We start from the raw sequence: 26,522 nt of genomic DNA on the forward strand, positions 1-26,522 counted from the left end.
TTCTCTTCCTTTCTTTCTTTCTTTCTTTCTTTCTTTCTTTCTTTCTTTCTTTCTTTCTTTCTTTCTTTCTTTCTTTCCTTTCTTTTTTTTAATACAGAGCTCATGACAACATCCTGAAAAGTGTGGAAAGAGAAGAAGAACCAAGGAGAGAGATAAATCAGGGAGTGTAGATTCAAATGCTAAACAGATGTGGCCAGAAGTACACCCAGACAAGGCCAGCAAGTATCATGCAGTAAGAAGCATTAGGGACTGTGGCAAAGGGAGATGTGTGCCCAGGTCAGAGGCAGGCAGGTGCCACTCAGCTCCAGCCAGGCTTACTGTGTGGGAGTGCTGGCTCAGTGGTGCCAGAATTTTTTTTTTTTTTTAGGTTTCTGAAGAAGCTGGAAACCTAGATTTTTGCATGAACAACTCAATCTTGTCAAATGTGCTTGCTAACATCATCTAGCCCAGATGGAGGCCAGATCTGGCTTCAGGGCTACCAGGTGTGATTTCTGAAAGGAAGCCCAGATGGTGGTGTTCAGGTAACTAGGCCATGAGCTGAATTAAGGGCCTGGCAAGGTCATCTCAAGAAATCCTGGCCACCTCCTGTGGGCCCTCCTGGTCCTCATAACTGCTGCCTTGACCCATTATCAAGGTAAAAACCTCTCTCTGCCCCCAGATATGCCCCCCATGACTGACTGGGACCAGAAATCAGGCCTGGAATCTGAAGGGTGCTCTAATGGTGGGATTTCTGGCACCCCCCCCAATGGGAAGGGAGAAGATGTGAACCATGCCCTGAGTTTATGTTCAGTTCAACCATCTCTAGGGCAGGGCCCTGTCTTCCCTCCCTGGTTTTCCTACAGTTCCTGGCACAACTCTGGGACGGAGTCTATTTCTCTGCATGTGTCTGGTGATCCAACATCATGGCGTCTCTTGTCATTGCTGCCGAAATAGCATCTGCTGTGGATTAAGGTTTATATCCCTCAAAATATAATGGTATCTGGAGGGGGAACCTAAGGGAAGCAATTAGGGTCCGACAAGGTCATGATGGTCCCTTATAAGTGGCCATATATTACTGCTCAGGCAAGAAGAGACACCAGAGCATTGGTTCTCCCCTGTCCCTACCCATGTGTATACCCATGAAGATGAGGTCACGTGAGGACACTGCCAGAAGATGGTCATCTGCAAACCAGGGAGAGGGTTCTCACCAGAACTCAACCCTGCTGGTAGCCCAACCAATATATTTCTGCTGTCTAAGCACCCTCGACCTCGCCCTGGTCTGTGGCATTTTGTTATGGCAACCAAGGTGACTGAAAAACATCTCCTGGTTCTCAGTCTTCCTCACCACTGACCCTTCCAGCCACTTTGCAGCCATGGTGGGTTCCCCAAAGTATAAATCATGATTTCCTCTCCCTGGTTCCCCATGAGCCTCAAGGGGCTAGAGTACAAATTCTTCAGGTGACAGAGAAGCCCCGTAGACCTTGGTTCCTGTCAACTAGACTCTTGGCTCTGAGCAGCCTGGCCCACGCCCTTGTTGTCCTCTCCAGCAATGTCCCCTACCTCCCATTTCCCCACCCCCTATTATTCCTCTCCTTCCCTGCCCCCTCCTTGGGGTGAAAAAAATAGTGCAGGGATGAGATCCCAGAAAATGCACATACACGCTTAGCCCACTGGGTTTTCCATCATCTTCCCTAAGGCAGGTACTACCTAAAACATGGCAAAAAGGAGCAATGAAACACACACTCAGGTAGAGCCAACTCTGTCCCCAAGAGAAAGGTGACTTACCTTCCAGAGGAGTTGCTGTTGCCATGAGCTCTTTGTATCTGCCCCTGCCTTATTTATATTGCCGTGAGGGTAGCGACATGGATAAACCAGAGTTAATATTAACAACCAACAGATCATGTTCAAATACTGTCCAAAGCAAACAACAACTGAATCATTTCTGTTATTTTCCCTTTCACATCAGTCCCCAGTGAGACAATGAGCAAAGTAATGGTTATGGTGCCATTTGTGTTACTGGTCATGAATTTGCTCAGGCAGGATTTCTGCAAACATCCACTTAACCCCTCCTGAGAATCATGCTCTGGCCTAGGTATTTGAGGAACAAGATGCTCAAGGTCTGGCCTTCACCTTGAAGAGAACCCTTGGCCCCAAGGAACTCGGTTTAGAGGGAGAGATACACATGTAAAAAGATGGTGGGGCCCATGTGACTAGTCAGGAAGAGTACACATTCCCAGTAAGGAGCTGTGCAAGAGAAGGAAAGGACCCAGTAAATGACCTGGGACCATCAGGAGAGGGTGGGTACCTTTCATCTAGGTCTTTAAAAGATAGGCAGGAGTCTACACATTCTCAGGAAAGTCTGAAGAGGGAATTCTGGATGATGGGGTGGGGTGGGGGTGCCCAGGACTTGGTGGGGAAGGTCAAGGCTGTATGTGTAGGATTATTCCAAATCTAGAAGGAATTTACTTCTCACATGATGGAAAGAAAACACTGACAAATCTTTCCCCCAGTAACAGCTAAGAAGCTGGATGCAATTGTCAAAAACCAACCATTTCTGTGCTCTAGTAATCCACCAAACTTCTATGACAGAGAAGCTTTCATTCGTGAAAAGTACTAAACTTTGGGGTCTATGTGTCACAGAGTCTGTGACATTTTTGTCTGAGGCTGCTTCCTTCAGAACCGGCCTTGCTGGTGGGTAGTCAAATTCACCTGATTTGGAGTATTGTCTATTGAAGTGATGATCCCAGTGGCAAGCAGTGTGTGTGTGCAGGGTGGGTGGAGTTAGCGGGGGGCAGTGGTTCCTCTAGTCTGTGTTTGGGTTTGGGACAATATATAGGCTAGTGGAGTAGCAGGAGGTTAAACAGGGAGTCCCAAGAAGTGTGGCAGCTCTAGGGGCCTGTTGAGCCCTCTGCCTGCAAGCAGAGGGGAGGCTCTGCATCTGTACACATAGACTGGAGCAAGTGCAAGCTACACATACCTCTCTGGTCCATGGAGAAGCAAGAGAGAAGAGTGAAAAGTAAAAATCTGGGTGATACTTGAGAACTGCCTGAGGTTTGAACAGACTCATCAACCTACATCCAGATCCATCAGTGTAGAGTAGAAACTTTATTGGCTTAAGGTATTTGAACACAATTTCTGAGCAATGTGTGGCTGAACAATAAGCAATACGATCATAAGGGTGACCTCTAGGAAGCAGGTTTATGCATAAAATAAGGAAAAGAAAAACAAAAACATCAGTGGCCAGAAGTGGCAGGGGAAACATGTTTTATAGATTCAGTCTAAGCAAATACTACAGAAACACACAAAACCAAAAACCCCCAGGAGGGAAGATTCAGGATCCCGAGTAACTATACCATATTTTGTAAAATGTCCAGCACTCAAGAAAAAAATCTCAAGACATGCAAAGAAACAAGAAAGTGTGACCTTACTCAGGAGAAAAGAGGTCAATAGAAACGGTCTTCAAGTATCCCCAGATACTGAACTTAGCAGCCAAAGACTTCATAGCAGATACATAATAATAATGACAAAAAAAATTTTTTTTAACGGGCAAAAGACTCTACCTGACATTTCACTGAAGAGGACATATACAAATGGCCATTAAACACACGGACATGCAGATTAAACCCACAATGACATAGCATTACACAACTGTTAGGTTGTCATAAACAAGACAGAAAGTACCAAGTGTTGGCAAGGACACGGAGAAACTGGAATCCTCATCTGCAGTGGGTTGGAATGCAGAACACTGATAGTCTGCCATTGCATGGACAGACTCCGACAGCGTTACGGTGAAAGAGAGAAGCCACTCACAGGACTGCATACTGTCAGATTCCATTTCTAGGAGAGGTCCAGAAAAGGCAAGTTTTTATTTTATTTTTTTATTTTATTTTTTTTTAAGGCAAGTTTTTAGAGAGAGAGGCAGATCAGCAGTTTTGCCTGGGGCCAAGAGAAAGTGCCCGGAAAGACTAAAAATGGCTTTGAGGACAGGTTTTGCTATTAGAAGTATTCTAAAGCTGGATTGGAGTGAGGCTGAATTTACTAAAATCATGAAATTATACAAGGAAAATGGGTGGATTTTATGGCATGCAAATTATTAGCTCGATAAAGCTCTTAAAAAAAAAAAAAGATGAGCCATGGCAAGGAGCTTTGTTGGAAGGTTGATGGGCCTGGGGTCACATGGGCCTGGAGGTGAGCAATAGCACCCCCACTGGGGTCTACGGGGGGGGGGGGGGGGGCCGTGTTGAGCAAGTCATTCATCTCCCAGAGCCTTAGCATCCTCCACCGTAATGGAGGAGATGATACCTATTTTGCAGATTGTTCTGAGAGCTTAATGAGATACGGCATGTACAAGTAGGCCCCTCATCCAGGACGCCCTCCTGGCTGACATCTGAAGTTCTATATGGTTCTGAGTCTCCTGATGGCCAACCTGATTGGAGAATCTGCGATGGCTGGTGATCTCTTTTGCCTTTGGCCACTAGATTCTCCACGCTCCTTGTGCCCCAATTTCTAAACTGGGTCTCTGCTTTTGTTGGGCTGCCTGTTGCTGGGGCAGCTTGGGCCTGACCTCCAGTTGGGTCTCACTCTCCTCCTCCTTGGTCCTGGCCTCCCAACGGACCCTCATGTCTGAACTACTTGCCTTGTGGCTTATGTCATCTGCCTCCTTGCCAGGCCCCTGTTTGGACAGGCGCTCCCACCCCTTCTCCATTCTGGGATATAACAGGCTGCTCTTCCAATCCCAAAGCCCTCAGTGGCTCCTTTCTCCCAGGAGCCTCAATGCTGTGCCTCTGCCAACCCACCAACTTCATATCTTACCACTCACTCCTGGGACCTCCCCTCTCCAGCCAGATGGAGTCATTGCTGATAAGCAAACAAGCCCAATAAGGAAAAACAAGGTTTTTCCTTTGCACATGGTGTTCCTCCTACCTAGGATTCCAATTCTCCTTGTCAGGCCACCGCAGCCCTTGTCCACCCTTCAGGATTCAGCTCGGATCTCTCCTTGAGAAAGCCTTTCCTGTCGGCCACCTCTCTCTCCTTCCCCCTTGGCAGAGTTAGGTTCTGTGGACTGCCACAGCACCATGTTCTCACCTCTCTCTTAGCGTCCTGGCCTGCAAAATACATCGTTTTTGATGTATTTCGCCTCGGTCTGTGAAATCTTTGTTGGGGAAATCTGTACATGATATGATGGCCTCCTTCGTCCTGGTCCAGGTAGATGTACGGATGTTCAGTAAATGAACAAATGAGTACATTATATTCCCCCGAGAGACGCTGTCTTCTCTACAGAGAAGCCCCGATTTCCCTTTCTGTATGAGGTGGGCCACTTGGGGCACTTCTTCTTTGCTTGGGGAGCAGGGCCTGAGCCAGAGAGGGGAGATGATACGGCTTCCAATCCTATCTACATCCCTCCGCGGTGTTGTAGGCAACAATGGTTGGCCCCGTGCTGAGTGGAACCCTGTACTGTTGGGCTCCTGTGTCACACACCTGATCTTCAGTGTCTCACATAACCTTCTCACAGCAATCACACTGCACAGGTGCTATTATTACTGGCCCCATTTTAGAGGGATCCGGGCTCAGAGAGGTTCAGCAACTTATCCGTAGCCACACAGCTAGTGGGGAGCTGAGCTAGGACTCACACCTGTGTACACCTGACACCACAGCTGTGCTCTTGACCCAGAACTCCCCGACCAGAGATCTCCTAGCTTTGGTAAATAGACCCTGGACTAAATGGGCAGTGGACAAACTTTTATGGGCAAGGGCTTTTAAAAATTCTTTAAATGCTGCCCCTCAACTTTGTAACTGTGTTATACTATATAGTTATTGTACTAGTTATCGAGAATCACAACACCAGCATCTTTCTTTTAAGTGCCCTGGGCTCTGGGAGATTTTACTTTTTGATCTTAATGAATAAATATGCACCATGGTGGCATATTTTAAAGCTGGAAAAAAAAATAAAGCTGGGCCTCTGAACATATTCTGGGTGGGACCTCGTGGGCAGATGGGCTGGGGGTGTGATGGCACCAGAGATCAGTCACACCTCAGGGAACAAAAGGGGGCCTCCATTTGCACACGGTCCTGAGTTCTGAGTGCGACGGAGGATGTTGGCCTCACCCTGTGAGTGATGCTTTGGGGGAGAGGAGGGGCATTTTGCAGGAATGCCTGCATTGTCTTCCCAGCTGTTAGCTGGGAAATGAGCTAGAAAGGAACACACCTTTTTTGGAAGGGTTTCCAATATGAATAACAATAATCGGCACAATGACATTAACGGGTACTGAGCACCAACAATGCACAAGGCATTGTCCTAAGTGCTTTCTGTGTGTTTACTCCCAGGACAACCCGATGGCACAGGGACTGTGTGTTTGTGTTCTCCAGGAGGTAGAAGCACAAAGAGATTTTTAAGGCATTGAAGGTCACATGGTTACAGGATGGTGGAGCTGGGCTTCTGGAAAGGGAAACCTTGTGCAAGCCTCTTTTCTGAGCTCTGAACCCTTTACCCTCTCTCTCTCTCTCTCTCTTTTTTTTTTTTTTTTTGGTAAATTTATTTTTTATTGGTGTTCAATTTGCCAACATATAGAATAATACCCAGTGCTCATTCCATCAAGTGCCCCCATCAGTGCCCGTCGCCCAGTCACCCCCACCCCCCGCCCACCTCCCCTTCCACCACCCCTAGTTTGTTTCCCAGAGTTAGGAGTCTCTCATGTTCTGTCTCCCTTTCTGATATTTCCCACTCATTTTTTCTCCTTTCCCCTTTATACCCTTTCACTATTTTTTATATTCCCCAAATGAATGAGACCATATAATGTTTGTCCTACCCTCTCTGAGCCTGTAACTGTCCTGCACGTGAGGTCCCCGATGCCACACCCCCCAGGAGCAGCTTTCCCTCCCCACCTCCACCTGGGCAATGACTGCACTGCACTCAGAGGACTTCCTGGGCGCGGAGACCAAGGGAGTGTTTTGACCACATCAGTAGCTTCAGTTGCTTGTCCTGAGATTTAGTGAAGGGCAGTGTTGGAAGTGTCACATTTGCAATATGTCCTCCTCCTCCTCCTTGGATTGTAAACTCCACAAAACAAGGAGGTCTTGCAGCTCCAGCCTCAGTTCCATTCACCTGAATGGCTGCACACAGATTCACTGGCAGGTGACTGGGCAGGTGGAGAAGCAATGCCCACCTGGAAAATGGAGATCCCCTGGGCAGGGGTGGTGGGGGTGGGGGTGGGGTGATGATGCTGGGTGGTCTACCAACATATTGTCTCTGAAGCACTTTAAAATACTCCAGCACAGGGACTCCTGGGTGGCTCAGTGGGTGAAGCATTTGCCTTTGGCTCAGGTCATGATCTCAGGGTCTTGCGATGGAGCCCCACATTGGGCTTCCTGTTCAGAGGGGAGCCGGCTTCTTCTTCTTTCTGCTGCTCCCCACCACTTGTCCTCTCTCTCTCTCTCTCTCTCAAATAAATAAATAAAATCTTAATGAAATAAAATACTCCAGCACAGACATGAAGGAAGTGGTGATTACTCTTATTTACGTTCTAGGAGCAGTGAGTTAACAACCTGATGGATGAACAATATACTTGGCGAAGGGTTGGGGGCAGGTACTTAGTATTCAAAAGACTCTAATCAGAAACCCACACTCTGGAGGGGGTCACTACAAGCTCTGGCTACCTAGAATCAACACTAGGTTGATCTGGAACCCTAGATTAAGAATCAACACTAATAAGTCTAACAGGTGATTCTTTAAAAAGTGATTTTCCAACAAAGCAATGACTGCTGTGTGGGGAGTATGGGTTGGCTAGAAACATTCTGTGGGTACCTCCGTCCTTGTGTGAACAGTCCCTGGACTCAGGATTCTGAGCCTGTTTTTTGTTCGTTTCTTGAAATGTTTTTAGGGGGTTCTGTCACCTGGCTCTTATGAGAAAGCTCTCTGAGTCTGCCTGTAGAACATGGTCTCGTCTGCCCTGAGGGGAAATCTTTATGCAATTCTGAAAAAAAAAATCATTCCTGACTATTCTGATGTTCATGATCTCATCCACCCGCACGCAAAACTCTTAATACAACCTTCCAACCGCTGCCTCAACATCTGTGCCCCGCCTCCTGCCCACGGGGCTGCTGTTTCCACCTGCCTGCTTCCCCCCGCGACAGTAAGAAAGGCTGTGCTTTCCCCTTGCTCCTCCTGCCTCCTGTCCCCCGCGCCACCTCGAGCTGCCCCACGTGGCTCTGTGTGGCAGACATGCCTTCTCTGCTTGGGAATTAGAAGGAACACCAATTCTTTTAAAGGCACTTGTTCGGGGATCCCTGGGTGGCGCAGTGGTTTAGCACCTGCCTTCGGCCCAGGACGTGATCCTGGAGTCCCTGCATGGAGCCTGCTTCTCCCTCTGCCTGAGTCTCTGTCTCTCTCTCTGTGCCTCTCATGAATAAATAAATAAAACCTTTTTTTAAAAAAAATGAAGGCACTTGTTCTTCGTTCTTTTAGAGGCAATTGTCTCTGTGTCTCCATCTGATTCAAACAGTCTCCACATCTGATCAAAACAGTTCCTGCACTTGTTTCAAAACAAAGGCAAGGTACAGGCAGCTGAAAAAAAAAAAAAAAAAAAAAAAAAAAAAAAAAAAAAAAAAACAACCCAGGGAGCTGAGAGCTCACCAAGCTGGCAAAATATGTTTTATGATCATTCTTGGCATCTGCTTGCTCATACAAGTCTGAGCGGGTGCTGGAATGCTGCGGAGCCAGGCCTTGGCTGTACTGGGGCCCCCGGGGGCGAGGCCGTGAGAGGGGGAGGCTGGCAGCCCTCAGCGCCCCCTGACTAGTCGGGGCCCCCAATGGCCACAGAACTAGTAGTCGTGCACAGTGGAAGTGGCCTGCGTGAGGGAGTGGGGCACCCACCCTTTGTGTGCATGGAGCCTGGTGCCACCCGGACGCCCCTCCAAGGAGAGCATCGCAGGCTCTGCACGGTGCTTTGATGGCATCATGCCTGTGGCGAAGCTTGGCACCGGCGGCCTAGTGAAAGTCAGCGTGGGAGTCCCCAGTAGCTGGGCTTTGGTCCTGGGTCTGGTTCAGCCCAGGGGCTCCCTGGGGCCCGGGTGGGTTGCCTCTGCCCTCTGTTCCCCAGGTTGTAAAAGAAGGTGGGAGGATGGGGGAAGCATAAACCCCCTTTGCTTTGTCTCCTCCTTTGTCAAAGGGCACAGAAAAGCCAGCATGAGGGCCCTGGCACATTGAGGAGATGTGGGGCACCTATGCACCCAGGAAAGGAGTCTCTGGATCTGATGAGTGCGGTGGCTCCAGCAGGGGCTGCAGAAGGAGGCCTTGAAAAGGTGGAGTAGAAGGAGCCAGAACAGCCCATCTGGCCCAAAGCATGAAGGAACGGAGGTGTGTGGAGGGGTGTCTGCCTGGTATGGGTGTGGCTTACTGTACCTCGTGGCGGCTCTTGGGATTCAGGGTGAGGGAGCCAGGCTGCTGCCACCAGGAGCCAGCAGGGAGGAGGCTGAGCACCCTGAGGCCTGCGTGTGCGTATATGACAGCATCAGAGCCAGGAGGGCAGCCAGCCTTGACAGAGCCCAGCTGGAAAACCAAGGCGCCCACTCAGAGAGGTCATCCAGCCCAGCCTCCCGCCCTTCCTCTACCTGTCTGAGACTCACCTGGTTTAGTGGAGTCCCCCACCAAACCCGGGCCGCCCTCCTCGGCCAACAATGCTGACCTCCTTGTACTTCGCTGGCTTCGGTTCCACAATGCCGGGCTCAGGGCCTCCTCGTCTCAGCATGCCTGTTCATCCCTAACTCAGGCTTTATGCTCACAGAAGCCCCTCCTCTGTCCCACCCTCTCCTGCAATCGTCCTGTTCTATGCCTTCGCAGCCTTCCTCGTTGATCTACTTATAGGTCTGGTTGTGTGGTTGTGGTGGTGCCGTCACCCCCGTCTAGGCCCAGTGGGGCCAGGGACCTGGTCTGTCTGACTCCCTCCCAGCACCTACTAGGTGTTGAGTGAGTTTTTGTTGGAATGGATGAATGAAATCACTCAGCCCCTGAAATGTCGCATCATGACAATCTGGCCACTAGGAGTTAGCCCATAACCATGATCAGATTCGGATTCTGAAGGCACGGGGGAGCATTGTTCTTGGCTGGATCCTCATTTAGGGTCTGTTGATTTTTTTACTGTAATTCTGCAATAAAGGTGACTGGCTTGCAGATTACCCTTCCCAAGGGCTCCGAGGAATGGGAATGTGTCAACCAGAAACCTCCATGAAGCTAGTTACCTGGGAGGATTTGTGGAAAAGAGCACTGATGGAGGGTGATGGGGCTTTGGATTGTGACCTGGATCCCTGCTGACTTTTACTGGCCCCTCAAAGTGGCATCCCGGCAGCAGATGCATCTCCTCAGAGCAGGAGGAGACACATCCGCAGGTCACACCAGGATCGTCACAACGTGATTTATTTCCTTGGGGTTTACAACATGTACTGAGTTAGCCGGAGCTTTCCACCTAGAATTTGGTGGGATTTTCCACTTTCCCTAGGAAGAGAATGGTGTCTGTGGCCCTGTTGATCAGCAGCAGAAGGAAGGACCTATTGAAGCGGACGACGGTGTGGGAGGGGCCATCCTTTGACCGCACGATGAGCTTGGTGGCGGTGGCAGCTGCGGCTTCAGTGCCCTCCTCGCTGACGTCCAGCACAGCCTTGTGGGTGGCCTGCCGAGGGAACAACAGATGTCAGTGGTCCCCGTGGAGGTGCCTCTGCTTCGCTGAGCTTTGAGGATCTGCCTAGGAACAGAGATGCCCCCCTCTGGGGGCCTCAAGCTCACTGCACCAGATGCCGGGCATTAGGTGCACAGGTGTCACTGATACTGGTCAACTGGGCCCCTAAGTGTGAGGCCGAATGGTTATAAATGCACATCGGAAAGCCTGGAGTTGTTGAGTCCTGTTCCTGCCCCTTTACTGTGGCAGAAATTCTGGGTGCTGCTGGCTGCACTCCAAATCTCTGAAAGGGCCATGGTAACAGGGTATAGCCCGCAAGGTCATTGGGTGAATTAAATGAGATCACACAAAGTGTGGTGTTATGAAATACTGGATCCCTTCTGGTCTTCTAGGGAAGAGACTTAACCAGGGGGCCTGAGAACTCCCAACAGTTGTTCACATGTGCACATAAGCACATAATGGGAAATGGACCATTACACTCAGCAGACTCCATTGGGACCTCTGTATTCTTTCCCCAGACACCAATGACAAAAGTCCCTTCAGGGACCCAGGATCACTTCTGACCATCCTAATCTATTATCAAAATACATTTTTAGGGGCACCTGGGTGGCTCAGTCGGTTAAGTGTCTGCCTTCTGCTCAGGTCATGATCCCGGGGTCTTGGGATGGAGCCCCTTGTCAGGCTCCCTGCCCAGTGGGGAGTCTGTTTCTCCCTCTCCCTCTCCTGTTGCCCCTGTTTGTGCTCTCTCTCTCTGTCAAATAAATAAATTAAATCTTTAAAAAACACATTTTTCAGTCAGGAATCAGAAACCCGTAGGTAGACAAGGACCAGACCACTTGTAAGAGCTGGGGGCACACAGCACACCTGGAGGGCCCACTCTCACTAATGGGGACTCATGGCTCAGCTCTGGCTAATGGATGTTACATAGGGTTTGGGCTCACTATTGCCATGTGGGAATTGGACTCTGTGATTTCTTTCAAGACAATCAGAAATCTATACTTTAAAGTGCAATGTCCTACATGTTAGGAATTGGCTCTCTCTTTTTCTTTTTAGCACCGCAGACCAAGCACAGCACATCTCTAGGGTACAAATGGCCCATGGGCAGCCAGTTTGACTTCAGTGTGAGGACCTAGGCTTCAGGGAGGTGAGGTTGAATGCCAGGTGTGTTTCTGCTTGTCTGTAACAGTTGTTGAAGTAGAAGTGCTACCTTCCCAGGAGAGGCCTGGGAGGCCATAGTTGGATCTTAGGAACATGTGTTTGAGGGATAAAAAAGGGGTAAAAGTTGCCTGTGTATCAGGGGAATGGTGGCCATAAAGCCACAGGCCTGGCAGCCATGAAATTCAGCCCTACGTTTGCCACAGAGAAGTCACTTTTCCTCTTGGGGTCTGTGTTTCCTTATCAATGAGAGGCAAGGGTTTGATTAGCCAGTCACTGGAGGCCCTTCCAGCTCTGGCAAATGTTCTCATGGACCAACTCACTTTGGAAAGCTGTAGGAAGTCTCTCTTTGTGATTCCAGAAAAATCAGCATTTTTATCAAAGGCATCCCGGATGCCCATCTTCGGGAGGATGGTTTCCAGGTCATAGGAGGCAGAAAGGGAAAATTTTGGAATGAACACCTCTATCCACCTATGGGGATGGGGAAAAAGGAAAAGGTGATGTCAGAGGCCCCTTGGTCTCTATCTCTGCTTCTAGGTGGCATTTCAGGAGGCTTTCTTCTTCCTCTAGCTAATCCGTTGCTGCTAAAGTAGTCCACACATCCCCAACAACCAACCCAGGTTGCTCTGGAGGTAAGCTCCCTGGATGAGCAAGTCTGGCACTGTAGATGAATGAGAAGGAAGGGGACACCCTAATAAGGTAATAGAGCACAGATGAGGGGCCAGCAAGGGAGCCTGTGGCAGCAACCCATGGGGGACACCAGGCAGTGATGATGGAAGCCTGTCTGCTATCCCTGGCCTGGCATGCCCCCCACCCCTGCCAGCCCTTCCTGAGACAAACCCTGCTGAGCCCTGAGAGCAGCAGAGTCCAATAGAACTTTCTGCAAGGCTGGAAATATTCTCGTGCTGTCCAGTAGATTAGCCACTAGTTGTACATGTGGCTTTACATGAGGAAAAATAATTGTAGTTTTATCCAATTTAATTAATGTAAATTTAAATAACTACATGAAGCTAGAAATTAATCAGCACAGCCATGGTGTTCGGCAAAAATTTTCCTTCCTTTGCAATGGTTTCCCTGAACCAAGAGTGAACAGCCCACATTTACTGAGCATTTAGTATGCCCCAGGTATCATCTCAGGCACATTCATGAGCTTCATTTCCATTTTAAAGATGTTAAGATATAGTTTTAGTGCTTAGACTGAGGTCATGTACCTGGTAAGTCACAGAAAGGAAAGCACAGAAGTGCTGGGTGGACACTTGCGTTCTCATCGAGGGGCATCTAGCACAATGGACAGCTCTCTCTTCCCTGCAACTGCTCCCTGAGCTGGCCTGGCCAACCCCTCCCTGCTCTGTCTGCCAATCTTCACAGACTGCCCCTTACCCCAGCCTCGGTGCTGACTCCTCTGTCCAGTCGTGGCTGCTATCAGAGAAGAAACTTCTGTAGGATCAAGGAACCCTATAAGTGTTCCTTGATTCCCAACTGTGCCTCTTTGCCGGTGTTGACTCCTTTACCAAAAGTCCCCTTCCCGAGCCTCTATGCCCTTACTCAGACCTCCACATCCTATCTATGCTCCTGACTCAAATGCACCACCTCCTTGAAGCCTTCGGTGGGTCCCAGTTGAAAGCCATCTCTCTTTGCTCAGAAGCTCCTCAGTGCACTCCCTGCCTCCCCACCCCCACCCCCTGCCCTGGGAAACTGTAATTCTTCTTGAATTACAGTTATCCCTGATCCTGTCTTTGTCTCCTCCCGGGCTGTGGGCACCTGGGAATGGTGGCTGACAATGGCTGGAAATGCCAAGAAAATATTCCTAAGAGATTGTACTTAAGATTTTGACATCCCTTTTTATATTATGGTTAACAACCTTTTGATAGTGTCCGGAATAGTCATGGAACTAATAGTAATCTTACTATTAGGTAACATCAAATATGCACAATCTTCCTGGCACTGTTCTAAGCACTTTGTAAAGAGTAACTTGTTTTTATCTTTTCAACAACTTATGGGTTGAGTAATATTGTTATCCTCATTGTCAATGCTTCTCTTGCCTGTTCATTTTTATAGAATCATTCCATGGAATTTAACCTCAGACCGACTGACAGAGTGAGTGCTGTTAGCATGGAATTGCTGCGATGACATAAGAGTGTTGAGGGGACATATTAGCTACATGCCCTTGGGCAATTTGCCTCCCTTACTAGAGCCTCTACTTCCTGATCTGTGGATGGGGGGTGATAGTGCTCTTCATCTGTCAGGTGGTCATGAAGTTCAAGTGAGAACACAGCCCCAAGTTCATTATCCAGCAAGTAGCTGGCACTCAGTTGGCATTCAACAGCTGCTATCATGGTCTTTCCCCTGTCCTTAGAGGTACACCACCACCCGCCTCAGGTCTCAGGACACTGACACGGCTTCCCACCTCTTCTGGAGTAAGTGATTCCATTTCCTCAGCGTCCTAGATGACAAGGCCTGCTCCAGTTGCCTCATCTTGCCCTGGCCAGGGAGGACAAAGAAGGCTGCAGTGTCTTCATCATAGTCCATCTGTAGCACAGAGCATTTCAGCTCTGCATCCACTCCAAAAGCAAACTCTTCCACCTGATGCATCATTGGGACCTTCACTGTGGTCCTCTTACCCACCAGGAATGGGGAGCTCTTACTCGTATATCCAGGGTTAAAAGGCTTCTCCCACTTGCCTAACAGAGAGAGAAGAGAGGTCTTTATGTCTAACTCAGTGAGGTGAAGACAGCAAACATGAAGAATGAGGGATCTCTGAAAACTCGCTCCTCCATGAAAGCAATGAGAAAACTGCCCACAGTGGTCAGAATTAACTTTCTTAGAACTCTAGAAATTAACCAAACTCTTTCAGCCAATTAGGGAACAGTTCATTAAAGTAAAACAGCTAAATCTTCGTAAGAAAGTGAGCTTTGTGGTATTTTAACTTGCCCTACTTGCATTCCTCTTGTCCTAACTCTTCAATAATAGCCTGGAAAAATAATAGCCTGTGTTTGCAGTGAAATCCAGCAGGCTAGCAGCCACTGAGGGGGGAAAAATAGGGCTGGAACCCTTTCAAAGACTCATTCCCAAAAAACTGTTATTTGACCTGTCTTGTGCTTCCCTGGAAGGCATCACTTGCTAAACTGTCTGTATTTGATCTGATTTGGAGCTCAACCAGTAAAAAAGGCTATTTCTCAGAGGAAATTAGTCAAAAGCAGTCACAAGCTGTGATAAATTTTGCAGCTGCTGGAGGCAGGAGGTAACAGGGCAAACAACAGACTAATCACAAAGGTTAACAGGACAGGTGGGGCAGGGCTGGCATGTGCAAATGTGACAGAGTAAGGACCTCTGCATATTTCCCCCATCAAAAAGACAATGAGAAAAACTGGCAAAGATATCCAGAATCAACTCTTTTGGAACTCTGAAATTTTTTTTTTTTTCCAAGGGGCTTTTATTGGCTCCATAATGTCAACTTTAGTTTCTTAAAACTATCTGGTTATATCTGACTTTATGCTTATTTTCAAATATGAAATTGTAGTCAAAGCCTTAGTAATATAACCAATGTTTCCAATTACGTCCCGTTAAAGAACAACAGATTCTTACTGAACTTATGTAAATCACTATATTGCCATGAAAATAAGAATATTCAATAAGTTTCTGAATTCTAGAGAAATCAGGAAGGGAGAAAAAAGTAACTTTTATTTTTTAGTGGTCTTTACACCCAACCTGGGGCTTGAACTCACAACCCAGAGATGAAGAGTGGCATGCTCTTCTGACTGAACCAGCCAGGTACCCTGTAAATGTTTTAGTCCTCTACATAGATATACATTACGTAATTACTATAAGTCACAGATAGCTTATGAGAAAAGAAACAGATTTTCTGAAATCTGCAAAATAAAACATTAAGGAACCAGTAATATTTCAAAGAAAAATTTGTACAAAATATAATCATCCTCATTAGTTCATTCAATACCATATTATTAATTCTCCTTCTGATTGAATCCAGTGTTTTCATTGGTTCTAGAAATTTTTATCTAGTTCAGTTTTACGATCTTTTTTCTTTTTTTTTTATTTTTCTTTTTTTATTTTTTTTTTATTATTGGTGTTCAATTTACTAACATACAGAATAACACCCAGTGCCCGTCACCCATTCACTCCCACCCCCCGCCCTCCTCCCCTTCTACCACCCCTAGTTCGTTTCCCAGAGTTAGCAGTCTTTACGTTCTGTCTCCCTTTCTGATATTTCCCACACATTTCTTCTCCCTTCCCTTATTTTCCCTTTCACTATTATTTATATTCCCCAAATGAATGAGAACATATAATGTTTGTCCTTCTCCGACTGACTTACTTCACTCAGCATAATACCCTCCAGGGAACTCTGAAATTAACTACAGGCTTCCGGCAACCTGGGGAGAGTAAATTCAAGAAAAATGGCCAAACCTCAATAAGAACAGTCAATTTCATGGTCATTTTAATTTGTGCCAGTCCCATCCCCTGCTCTCTAGCTCTGCAGTAGCCTTGAAAAACACCAGCCTGTATTCCCAATACCATTGGAAGAACTGATCTAGAGGTCTTTCAAAGACTCATTTTCAAACAATTATTATTACTTGACCTCTCTGGTAGTTACCTGGAAGACCCCACTTACAAGATTGATTGGTGCTCACTCAGTGCCTAAGGCCTTCTTCCCAGGGAGTTGGAACTTTTTGTTAGAAAGAAGTACAGGTGAAAAAAAAAAAAAAGGCAAAGAAAGAAAGAAGTACAGGCAAATGTTTTAGTATCATGGTTGTCTGAATGAGGATAATAGATGAGACAAACAATAAAGTGATAAAAAATTCTGAAAGGTAAAGCTAAGGAATAAGATGTCCATAGGAGACATATTTAGAAAGTTTCAATATATCCTGGGCATTTAGAAGCTACATGCATGTATAAAGCTGAATTATATTTAAAAAAAATATGAGAAGGCTTTAAGTGCATACTTATGGCTGACCTTGAGGGTCTGCATAAACAGAAAGTGAAGACTGAGTTGGAGTTATAAACTTCCTGGCTGAGTGTTGATGGCATACTGTACTGTGCACACAAAAGTCTTCAGCAAAGACTAGATTTATTTGTTCTAGGCATTTAAGAAATTTCTGCCCAATCATAGCTAACCATTTAACTAAACAATAAGACACTTCGGTGACCACACATGACGAGCTATAGACTTTAAAAAATAATAATAATTCAGAAAAATCACTAAACAAACAACAACTATTGTAACAAGTGAAAACAACAAATCTTTGGAAGGGAAGAATCTGATTTTCAGAGTTGTCACACTACATAATTTTAAGAATCCAGCTTTTACAAAAAAACATGAGACATAAAAAGAAAGTATGGACCATACCCAAGGGAAAAAAAAAACAATCTACTAATATCAAAAATAAAAGAAGGAACAGGGATGTCTGGGTGGCTCAGTGGTTGAGCATCTGTCTTCTGCTCAGGGTGTGATCCCTGGGTCCTGAGATTGAGTCCTGAGTTGGGCTCCCTGCAGGAAACCTGCTTCTCCTCCCTCTACCTGTGTCTCTGTCTTCCTCTCTCTCCGTATCTCTCCTGAATAAATAGATTTTTTTTTTAAAAAAAAGGAAGAACAATGCCATAGATCTTATGGACATGAAAAGGAAAATAAAGGAGTACTATAAACAACTCTATGCCCACAAATTTGATAACCTAGATGAAATATTCCAATTTTCCAATGCTTACAAAGGAAGAAATAAACACTATGAATATGCCTATATCTATGAAAGAAATTGACAATCACTAATAACCTTCCAAAACACCAGGTCCAGATAGATTCACTAGTGAATTGTACCAAACATTTAAGAAAGAAATTATGCCAATTCTTTACAATGTCTTTCAGAGAATAAAAGTAGAAAAAATACTTCTAACTTGTTCTATAAAGCCAGCATTACCTTTTTTTTAAAGATTTCATTTATTCACAAGAGACACACACAGAGAGAGAGAGAGAGAGAGAGAGAGAGGCAGAGACAAAGGCTGAGGGAGAAGCAGGCTTCATGCAGGGAGCCTGATGCGGGACTCGATCCCCGGACTCCAGGATCACACCCTGGGCCGAAGGCAGGCGCTAAACTGCTGAGCCACAGAGATGTCCCGCCAGTGTTACTTTAATACTAAAATCAGACAAAGACATTGCAAGAAAGGAAAACTATAGATCAATATGTGTCATGAACATAGATGCAAAATGCTCCATGAAATATTAGTAATCAAATTTTATAATGTATAAAAATAAGTATGCACCACAACCAAATGGGGTTTATCCCAGGTTCGTAAGGCTGGTTCAACATTTGAAAATAAATTAATGAAACTCATCATCAAGAAGCTAAGGAAGAGAAATTAATCATATCAATAGATGAAGCTAAAGCATTTGACAAAATCCAACACCCTTTCATAATAAAAGTTCTCAGCAAACTAGGAATAAAGGGGAACTTCCTCAGTTTGATTAAAAATACCTACAAAAAGCTTACAGCTAACATCATACTTAATGACGAGAAACTCAAAGCTTTCCCACTAAGATCATGTATAATAAAAGGATGTCCCCTTTCACCACTTCACTTCAGTATTTTACTGGAAGCTATAGCTAATGTAATAAGACAAGAAAAAGAATAAAAAATATACATTGTGGGAAGAAATAAAACTGTTTTTGTTCATGGATGATATGATTGTCCTTGTAGAAAATCCAAGAATCAACAAAAGAACTCCTTGAACTAATAAATGATTATAGCAAGGTTAATATGCAAAAGTCGATTACTTTTCCATATGTCATCAGTGAACAAGTGGAATTTGAAGCTAAAAACACAATACCATTTACATTTGCATCCAACAAAATGCTTAGGTATAAACCTAACAAAATATGTATAAGATCTATATGAAGAAAATTATAAAACTCTGATGAATGAAATTAAAGAACTAAATGAATGGAAAGATATTCCATTTTCATGGAATAGAAAGACTCAATATTGTTAAGATGTAAGTTCTACCCAACTTGATCTATAGATTCAATGCAATCCCAATCAAAATCCCAGAAAATTATATTATAGATATTAACAGACTAACACTACAGTTTATACCAAAAAGCAAAAGACCTAGAATAGGCAACACATTATTGATGGAGGAGAACAAAGTTGGAGGAATGACAATAACCAACTTCAAGATTTACTATAAAGCTATGGTACTCAAGCCAGTGTGGTATTGGTGAAGAATAGACAGATCAATGGAACAAAGAGAGAGCTTATGAATAGACCCACATAAATGTAGTCAACTGATCTTTGACGAAGGAGTACAGGCAACACGATGGAGGAAAAATAGTCCTTTTAACAAATTGTATTGGGACAACTGGCATTCATATGAAAAGAAAAAAAAAGAATCTAGATACATACTTTATATACATACATACATACTTTATATCTTTCACAAAATTAACTCAGAATAGATCACAGACTAAATACAAAACACAAATCTATAAAACACCTAGAAGATAATATAAGAGAAAAACTAGATGACCTTGGGTATGGCAATAATTTTTAGATGTAACACCAAAGGCATGATGCCTGAAAGAAATCACTGATAAGCCAAACTTCATTAAAATGTAAACTTCAGCTCCGTAAAAGACCAAGAATGAAAAGCCACACAGCAGACTAGGAGAAAATATTTGAAAAGATGCACCTGATAAAAGTTTGTGATCCAAAATATACAAAGAACTCTTGAAACATAAATAAGAAAACAAACAACTGGATTAAAAGAGTGGGCCAAAAACCATGACAGATACTTCACCAAAGATGATACGCAGATGACAGATAAAGATGAAAAGTTGCTCTGTATCACATGTCACCAAGGAAATACAAATTAAAACAGCAATGAGATACCACAAGACACCCATTCAAATGGCCCAAATCTGGAACAATGACACCACCAAATACTGGTGAGGATGTGGAGCAACAAGGACTCACACGCTGCTAGTGGGAACACAAATAGTAGAGCCACTTTGGAGGACAGTTTAGTGGTTTCTTCCCAAATCAAACATACTCTTGCCATACAATCCTGCAAACATGCTCCTATGTCCTATGTCCAAGTAAAACCCCGCACATATGATTCTATTTATATAAAATGTCCAGAATAGGCAAATCTATAGAGGTGGAAAGTCCATTACTTGTTTCTAGGGGAAGCGCAGAAATAGAATGAGTGCTCACAGATAGGGGTCTCTTTTTGAGGTGCTGATATGTCCTGGAGTTACATAGTGGCTGTATTGGCACAACCTTGTAGATATACTAAAACCCAAACCCCACTGAATTGTGCAATTTAACTTGGCGCATTTTGTGGTATGTGAATTATATTTCAATTTAAAAATAAGATGAAATAAAATGGAATAACTTATATAAAGAACAGGAGACTTAAAGGAGGCTCAGTGCATATTACTTCTTTTTCCTTTCCCGCTCTCCTTACAGAATGGATGGATAAATGGGTGGAAGGTGATCAGGTGGATAGAGGGAAAGAGATATGGGGGAAGGAGGAATGGCAGGAGGGAGAAAAGAAGGGAAGGCGAGAGAGGGGAAGGGGGAGGGATGATACAGTGGTGGTGACAGCTCTGCTGAAGTTGGCTCTGTCATCATCCATCCAGTAAGCAGAGAGACTCGCACACATCAGGCACTCAATACATGATACATCTTGTAAAGCACCTGCCCAGGATCATGAGCAAGTAAGGGGCGAAGTAGAGTTCAGGCCCAGGGCTGTCTGACTTCAACGCCCATGTCCATGCTGTAGTAGCACGGTGTCTCTGTAAACTGTAAAGCTCTAGACAGATGTCCAGGGGATGTGAATGGCAGTTACACTGGCGTGTCTGCACTTCCACACCTATGAAGTGCTCTGGCTTTTGGATTTACCTCTTGAGCTGGGTTTTCAGAGAACTCTGTGTCCCTCCTCGAAACCTTCAGGGGCCACTAGGGCTGCTGCTAGTAGCAAGAGATGAGGTCTTACTCCCAAGCTAATTTCCAGAAGACTTTCCCCATGGGCTGCCTGGTGACCCCAATGGACACATACTCAGGCTAACCAAAGACAGAGATGAATGAACCCCCAACGTAATCGATGAACTGAAGCTAAGGGAGGAAGCAGGAGGTATTCACGGTCATGAAGCCAGCTCGTTCCAATGGGAAGTCCAAGTTCAGACTTCCCATTACCTGACTATGCCATCTGGGGTTTGTTTAGCTTGCTTATTAAACCAGGGTAAAAAAACAAACATTAACATAAAAATCAACCTCTTGGGATCCCCGAGTGGCTCAGTGGTTTAGCACCTGCCTTTGGCCCGGGGCGTGATCCTGGGGTCCCGGGATCGAGTCCCGCATTAGGCTCCCTGCATGGAGCCTGCTTCTCCCTCTGCCTGTGTCTCTGCCTCTCTCTCTCTTTCTCTCTCTCTCTCTCTCTCTCTGTGTCTCTCATGAATAAATAAATAAAATCTTTAAAAAAACAAAAAACAAAATTAACCTCTCAGTGTCTTACCTTTAAAGAAAATGTGATTCACTAGGACCATGACCGTCAGAGGTTCAAGGCTTTGGATTAAGTTTACCACCTTCCCTTTGGTTTCCTTCTCCACATAGCTGTTTATCTTCTCCCGGGCAGTAGAGGAGCTAGAGAAATCTGTAGAAAAGACTTTTGACTCATAGAGCCTCTTGACGTCATCCAAGAAATTTGTCTGCAGCCACAACTCCTTTTTGATAAAGAGGACACTCCCCATCCTCAAGTCCAGGTCTTTGCCGGGGACTCGAAGTGAGTGGAGCAGGTGCTGGAAGGCCTGGTGGATGGAGGACTCCGGCAGGTGTGTGAGGTTGAATCCCAGGCCCTGGAGGATCTGGGTCTTGGTGGCTGAGCGGGCCCCGAGGGAGAGCATGGCCAGGCAAGCAGAGACACTCAACGGGGAGAAGAAGACGTTCTGGTCTGGAGTCTTCAAGATCAGCCTCTGGTACAGGCGGAAGGCAAAGTCGGTGTTGCTGGAAGACAGCTGGGAGGCGGCGGTGCTCCTTGTGGAGGACAGGCAGGGGGAACCTTTGCTGGGGGCCCGGGGAGGGGGTACACAGTAGATTGGAGCAGAGATGCTGACAATGAGGAAAAGTCGATAAAAGGAACATGCCATCTTGGAATGAAGTAAGTCTGTAAGAGAGGAGAGAACCACCGAGGGAAGGTAAGCTGAGCCTCTGGCCCCCGAATCAGACACCTTGCAATGCCCCACCCTGTTCTCAATAGAATGGGGACACGTGTAGGGACACCCGGGTGGCTCAGTGGTTGAGCGTCTGCCTTCAACTCAGGGCCTGATCCCAGGGTCCTTGGATCAAGTCCCACATTGGGCTCCCCCCAGGGAGCCTGCTTCTCCCTCTGCCTGTGTCTCTGCCTCTTTCTCTCTGTGTCTCTCATGAATAAATAAATAAAATCTTAAAAAAAAAAAAAAAGATTGGGGACACGTGGGACGGTTAACAGAGCAGTTAACCCTCACATAATCTCATTGTCTCTCATAAACGAGATGCAGGTATTATTGCTGCCTTTAGTTTATAAACAAGGAAGCAGGCCTCAGAGAGGTTGTGTAATTTACCTCAGGCCACACAGCTGGTGTGGGTTCTGTCTGGGAATCAAAGTCAGGTCTTAAGTCCGGAATCTCAGATCCCACGCTCTTTGCTGTTTCTGCTTCATAGGTGTCTTGTTTGGAAAGTAAGACAGTGAAACCAGACTGCAATGTCCCAGTCTTAGCAGCCAGAAGCGTCCTCTTGCCCCTCAGAGATCACTCCAGATAATCTTGGTCCCTTTTGTGTTGAATCCTTTCCTTGCTGTCGCTGCTCACCCCCAGCCACGGGCATTGGCTGGCATGTCGAGTGTCCCTCAACGGGCTGTCCTGGTAGTTGCTAGTGGGTCTACCTTGGGCAGAGACTGCCTGCCCCCTGCCCACCTCATCCAGCTAGACCCAGGCACCAGGAGCATTTCGGATCAGGTGACCTGGTGGCAGTTGGAAACTCCAGTCGTTTTGGGACACGACGGGGCTGGGCTTGCTTTCAACTCTGATGCTCACGGTGGGCGAGTTTTAGCTTCTCTGGATTACGGTTTTCTTTTTCTGCTCTGGGATGATGGCCTGGCCTGGACCTTATCTAGTCATTCAGAAGATCAAGTGTGATGAGGTCACTTGTCTATGTCGGGACAGTCTACGGTCATAGCCATGCTCCCAACAACCTCTTGGTCAAAACTGAATTTATGCAAATTGAGTAATACTGGATCATACCAGATGTGATTAAAATCCGAAGGAACTATGCAAAGAATCTTTTTGCCCAATGGGTAATTCTTTTGGGAAACTGCAAATCTATCTCCATTTCCCTTTATCTATTTGGGCGATTTTTGTGTTGTAGCAGGGGAGTGTGAGGCGGGCTGCAGAAACGGGGACACTGGGTGGGGGGATGTACAGGCTTGATTCTGCCCATGGGATCCACAGAGGGGAAGCAGAGGAGGTCTCTGTCCGAACAGAATTCCCAAGGACCGTTCTGGGAGCCACGTGTGTCCTTCAGTGCTCTCCCTGGCCCAGGCACCATGCGCTGGGTAGGAGCGGCAGGAGACGCTTGGTGTCCTGGCCCGAGTGGAAGGGGTTTACACCAGGGTGGAAGGGAGTGAACAAAGGAGGCATGTGGGATGGAGACCCTAGTTTCTCCTAGTCGATGAACTCTGTGACAGGCTGGGGGTGAGAATGTGGGGTTTGTAGGACAGCTCTGATGGGCAGGGCACCTGCTGTGTCAGCGTGGTTTGTGTGAAAGAGGAAACCATGGTCCCAACACACACTCACTTACACGGACATCCCAACTGGGCTGAAAACCTAACCCCACTGCAGTTTCCACCTCCCCCCAGAGATGTGGTCTTAACCAGTCTGTCGGGAATTTTTTCCATCAGCTCACTGAGTCTGCCACATGGGCTCTCCATCCCCCACAGGGAGAAGAGGTCATCCGTGTGGGAAGACCCCTGGCCTTTCCCTCTGGGGCAAAATGCCTGGTCTGGAACAATCTCTTTCTTTGGCCAACAACCTCCTTGCCAAAAACCCTCCTTCTGTGAAAACTTGCCATGTTGTTCACCTTGTCGGAGCTGGATGGGGTGTTCCCCGAGTCGTGCATTGCTTAATAAAGCCAATCAGGTCTTTGACATATCCTCGGTGGGATTGGCATTAGTTAGCAGTACCAGCGCTTGATCCCAACAGCCGGGCAGGGGCCAGAGCCTAGGGCAAGACCACCCGTCTCCCACACAACCATGTTCTGTGTAAAGAATACAAGCCTTGCACAACCACCTGTGAGCTGTGGTCTGATGCCCCTCACCCCCGTCTGTGAAAAGGGTGGCCCAGAGAGACAGTCTGTGTAACACTCAGCACAGTATCGGGTGTGCAGATGGCATGAGGTCAAAGCTGCTTCTCCCCTGTGGCTGTTGTGATTTTGCATTCCTCTCTTGGAAGCAGGGTGAAGGGGCAGGCTTGTCCCCGGCTATTCTTGACTGTGGGAAGGGATGGGGTTGAGGGAAGAGGAAGCTAGCCATGCGTGAGGGGGAAGGAGTCACCGCCAGGCCCAGCGATGAGGGACCTCCACACAGCAGGGGCCTCGATCCCTCTCCGGGCACCTGTCAACACTGGCTCTGCCTCCCAGAGGATCCACATCCCCATCAGCAGACGCGGCCTTGCCGGAGGGTGTCTGACTTCATGCCCCAAGTCCTGGCCTGAGCAGGGGAGACCAGCCTGCACCAGTGGCCCCTCAGGCAGTCAGCTAGTAAGTGTCCTGGCCCCTCATGGCCCTGGCCTTCTTGGGGCCTTAGAGGAGCCGCTGCTTCTCTCTGGGCCTCAGGGAAGTGACCCCAAAGGGCTCTATGGCCATGGGCCTCCAGGGGCAGATCCTTATGTTCTTGAGGAAAAGCTCTGATGAAAGCTTACTCTTTCAGCTCTTAAAGTCCAACTTCCTTCCACACCTGGCCTCTCCCCATCCCCAACTCCTCCCATGGCTCATCCCATGGCTCATCCCAACTCATCCCATGGCTGCCCCTTCTCCCTCCCCACTCTCTCCCTGTTGTGACACAGCTGTGGCCGGGGTGCATGTGAGTCCTGCCCTTGGGCTCTGTCCATCTCGATGAGAGGGACACTCTCTCACCTGCCCCCTGCACCTGCTCCCGTCTGGGTCCCTCTTCCCCAGGGGCCACCGTTTTCATCCTACCTTTTATCTTCTCTCCTCTGCTCAATCCCCCATTTGGCTCTCAGCGGGGTCACTCATCCACACTGCAGACAGGGGGAGCTTTCTAGATGCAAAGCTCATGTGGCACTCACCTCCTCAGCTTCCTCAATGGTTCCCCACCGACCTTGGGAGGAATGGCCAAGCACCTGTCATTCAAGGTCTTTCTCTGCTGGGCTCCGACTTACCTCTCTAGCTTCATCCTCAAGCACACAGCTGTTCCAGGTTCCTGGAAAGGTTACGTGGCCCTCCGCCTACCTACGCTGCCCTGTCTTCATTTGCCTCCTTATTTAGCTTGAGTGTCAAAGGGCTTCATTCCATTCCAAAACCCTACACTCCCTGTGACACACACTTCTGGCAAGGCCCCAAACCTGAAATAACCCACCTGCCTGTCCCGTCTTTGCCAAGTGCCAGAGGGAAGGTGGCTCAGCGAGACAGTGTGGACCGAAGTGACTTCCCAGTCCCCAATCCTTATCTGCCTGGCCACAGAGCACCAACACCTCGCTCTCCCATTGGCTACAGGGAATATCTCAATCTTCTATTTCTGAAGACGGTCTCCTCACCCTGGCACGTGTGCATCAGACCGCCTCGCCTCCCATGTCTCATGAAAGACAGACCCTCGGAAAAGGAACATATCCCATGCTCCCAGCACTCCTCCCCTTTCCCACCCCTCCCCTCCACCCCTCCCATAATTTCGGAGAGCATCCCTTATGTCCAAAGCAGGACCCTCACACCCCTCTCTTCTGTATTACCTCAACTACATCCTTTCATTTGGCTTTTAAACATGGCCAAGTCTCGCCCGCTAGGAGAAACCAACCACTACCAACAACATGATGCAAACCTCCCCTTTGCTCCCTGTCTCTGTCCTCCCCATCTCGGCTCAAATTCTCACAAGCTGTGTATTCACAAACTTCATGGTCTCACCTCTGCTCACCCTTGGCCCAAGCCAGTTTGGCTTTTGGGTCCACAGGAACAGGACCCACCTGCAAACATGGCCAAGTTCATCTTAGCTGTGTCCCCAGTAGCAGCTGATCCTGGAGACCACACTGGGCTGCTTCTCCAGTCCCTCCCTATAGTCATAGGGACCTGTGACCCCATGAGCTCCTGATTTCCTCCTCTCCCCCCTCTTCCTCTCTTCCTCCTCCCTTTTCACCTCTGTGCGACCCCCTGCTCCCAGTCCTTGTGCGCCCCTGAGCCTCAGCACCTGCTCCGTGGTCTCTCCTCTGCCTCCAGCCCACCTCATCACGCCTGGGGCTTCCTTACTGGAGATGCCCATTCCTTATTATTTGTAATCCCCAGGCCAGACCTTTCCTCCTCTGAACTCCATATTTCTAACCACCGCCTTGATATTTCCTCCTGATTGTGCAAATGAATCTGAAGCTCGGTAAGACCCAGACAGAACTCAGACTCTTTCCCAAACGCCATCTCCCCATAAAAGTCAAAGCTGAGACCTTCTTTCAACATCTGCATC

General features: G+C 47.2%; 1 protein-coding gene across 3 annotated transcripts; it reads right to left on the reverse strand.

The window, feature by feature from the left end:
- Positions 1-10,371: 10,371 nt before the first annotated feature.
- Positions 10,372-25,391, reverse strand: LOC144320194 (serpin A9-like). 3 transcript variants are annotated; one of them, XM_077908476.1, is made up of 5 exons: positions 25,240-25,391; positions 21,324-21,971; positions 14,209-14,482; positions 12,125-12,272; positions 10,372-10,640 (listed from the first exon to the last, which is right to left on the reverse strand). In XM_077908476.1, the coding sequence occupies exons 2-5, from the start codon at positions 21,952-21,954 to the stop codon at positions 10,437-10,439; spliced, it is 1,257 nt and encodes a 418-aa protein (XP_077764602.1). In that variant the 5' UTR covers positions 21,955-21,971; positions 25,240-25,391; the 3' UTR covers positions 10,372-10,436. The 3 variants fall into 3 exon arrangements, with proteins under 3 accessions (XP_077764602.1, XP_077764600.1, XP_077764601.1); XM_077908474.1 differs by having other exon boundaries at positions 25,147-25,335; XM_077908475.1 differs by having other exon boundaries at positions 25,037-25,335.
- Positions 25,392-26,522: the final 1,131 nt, after the last annotated feature.

This window comes from Canis aureus, chromosome 9, assembly GCF_053574225.1.
Source record: "Canis aureus isolate CA01 chromosome 9, VMU_Caureus_v.1.0, whole genome shotgun sequence".
Lineage (NCBI taxonomy): Eukaryota > Metazoa > Chordata > Mammalia > Carnivora > Canidae > Canis > Canis aureus.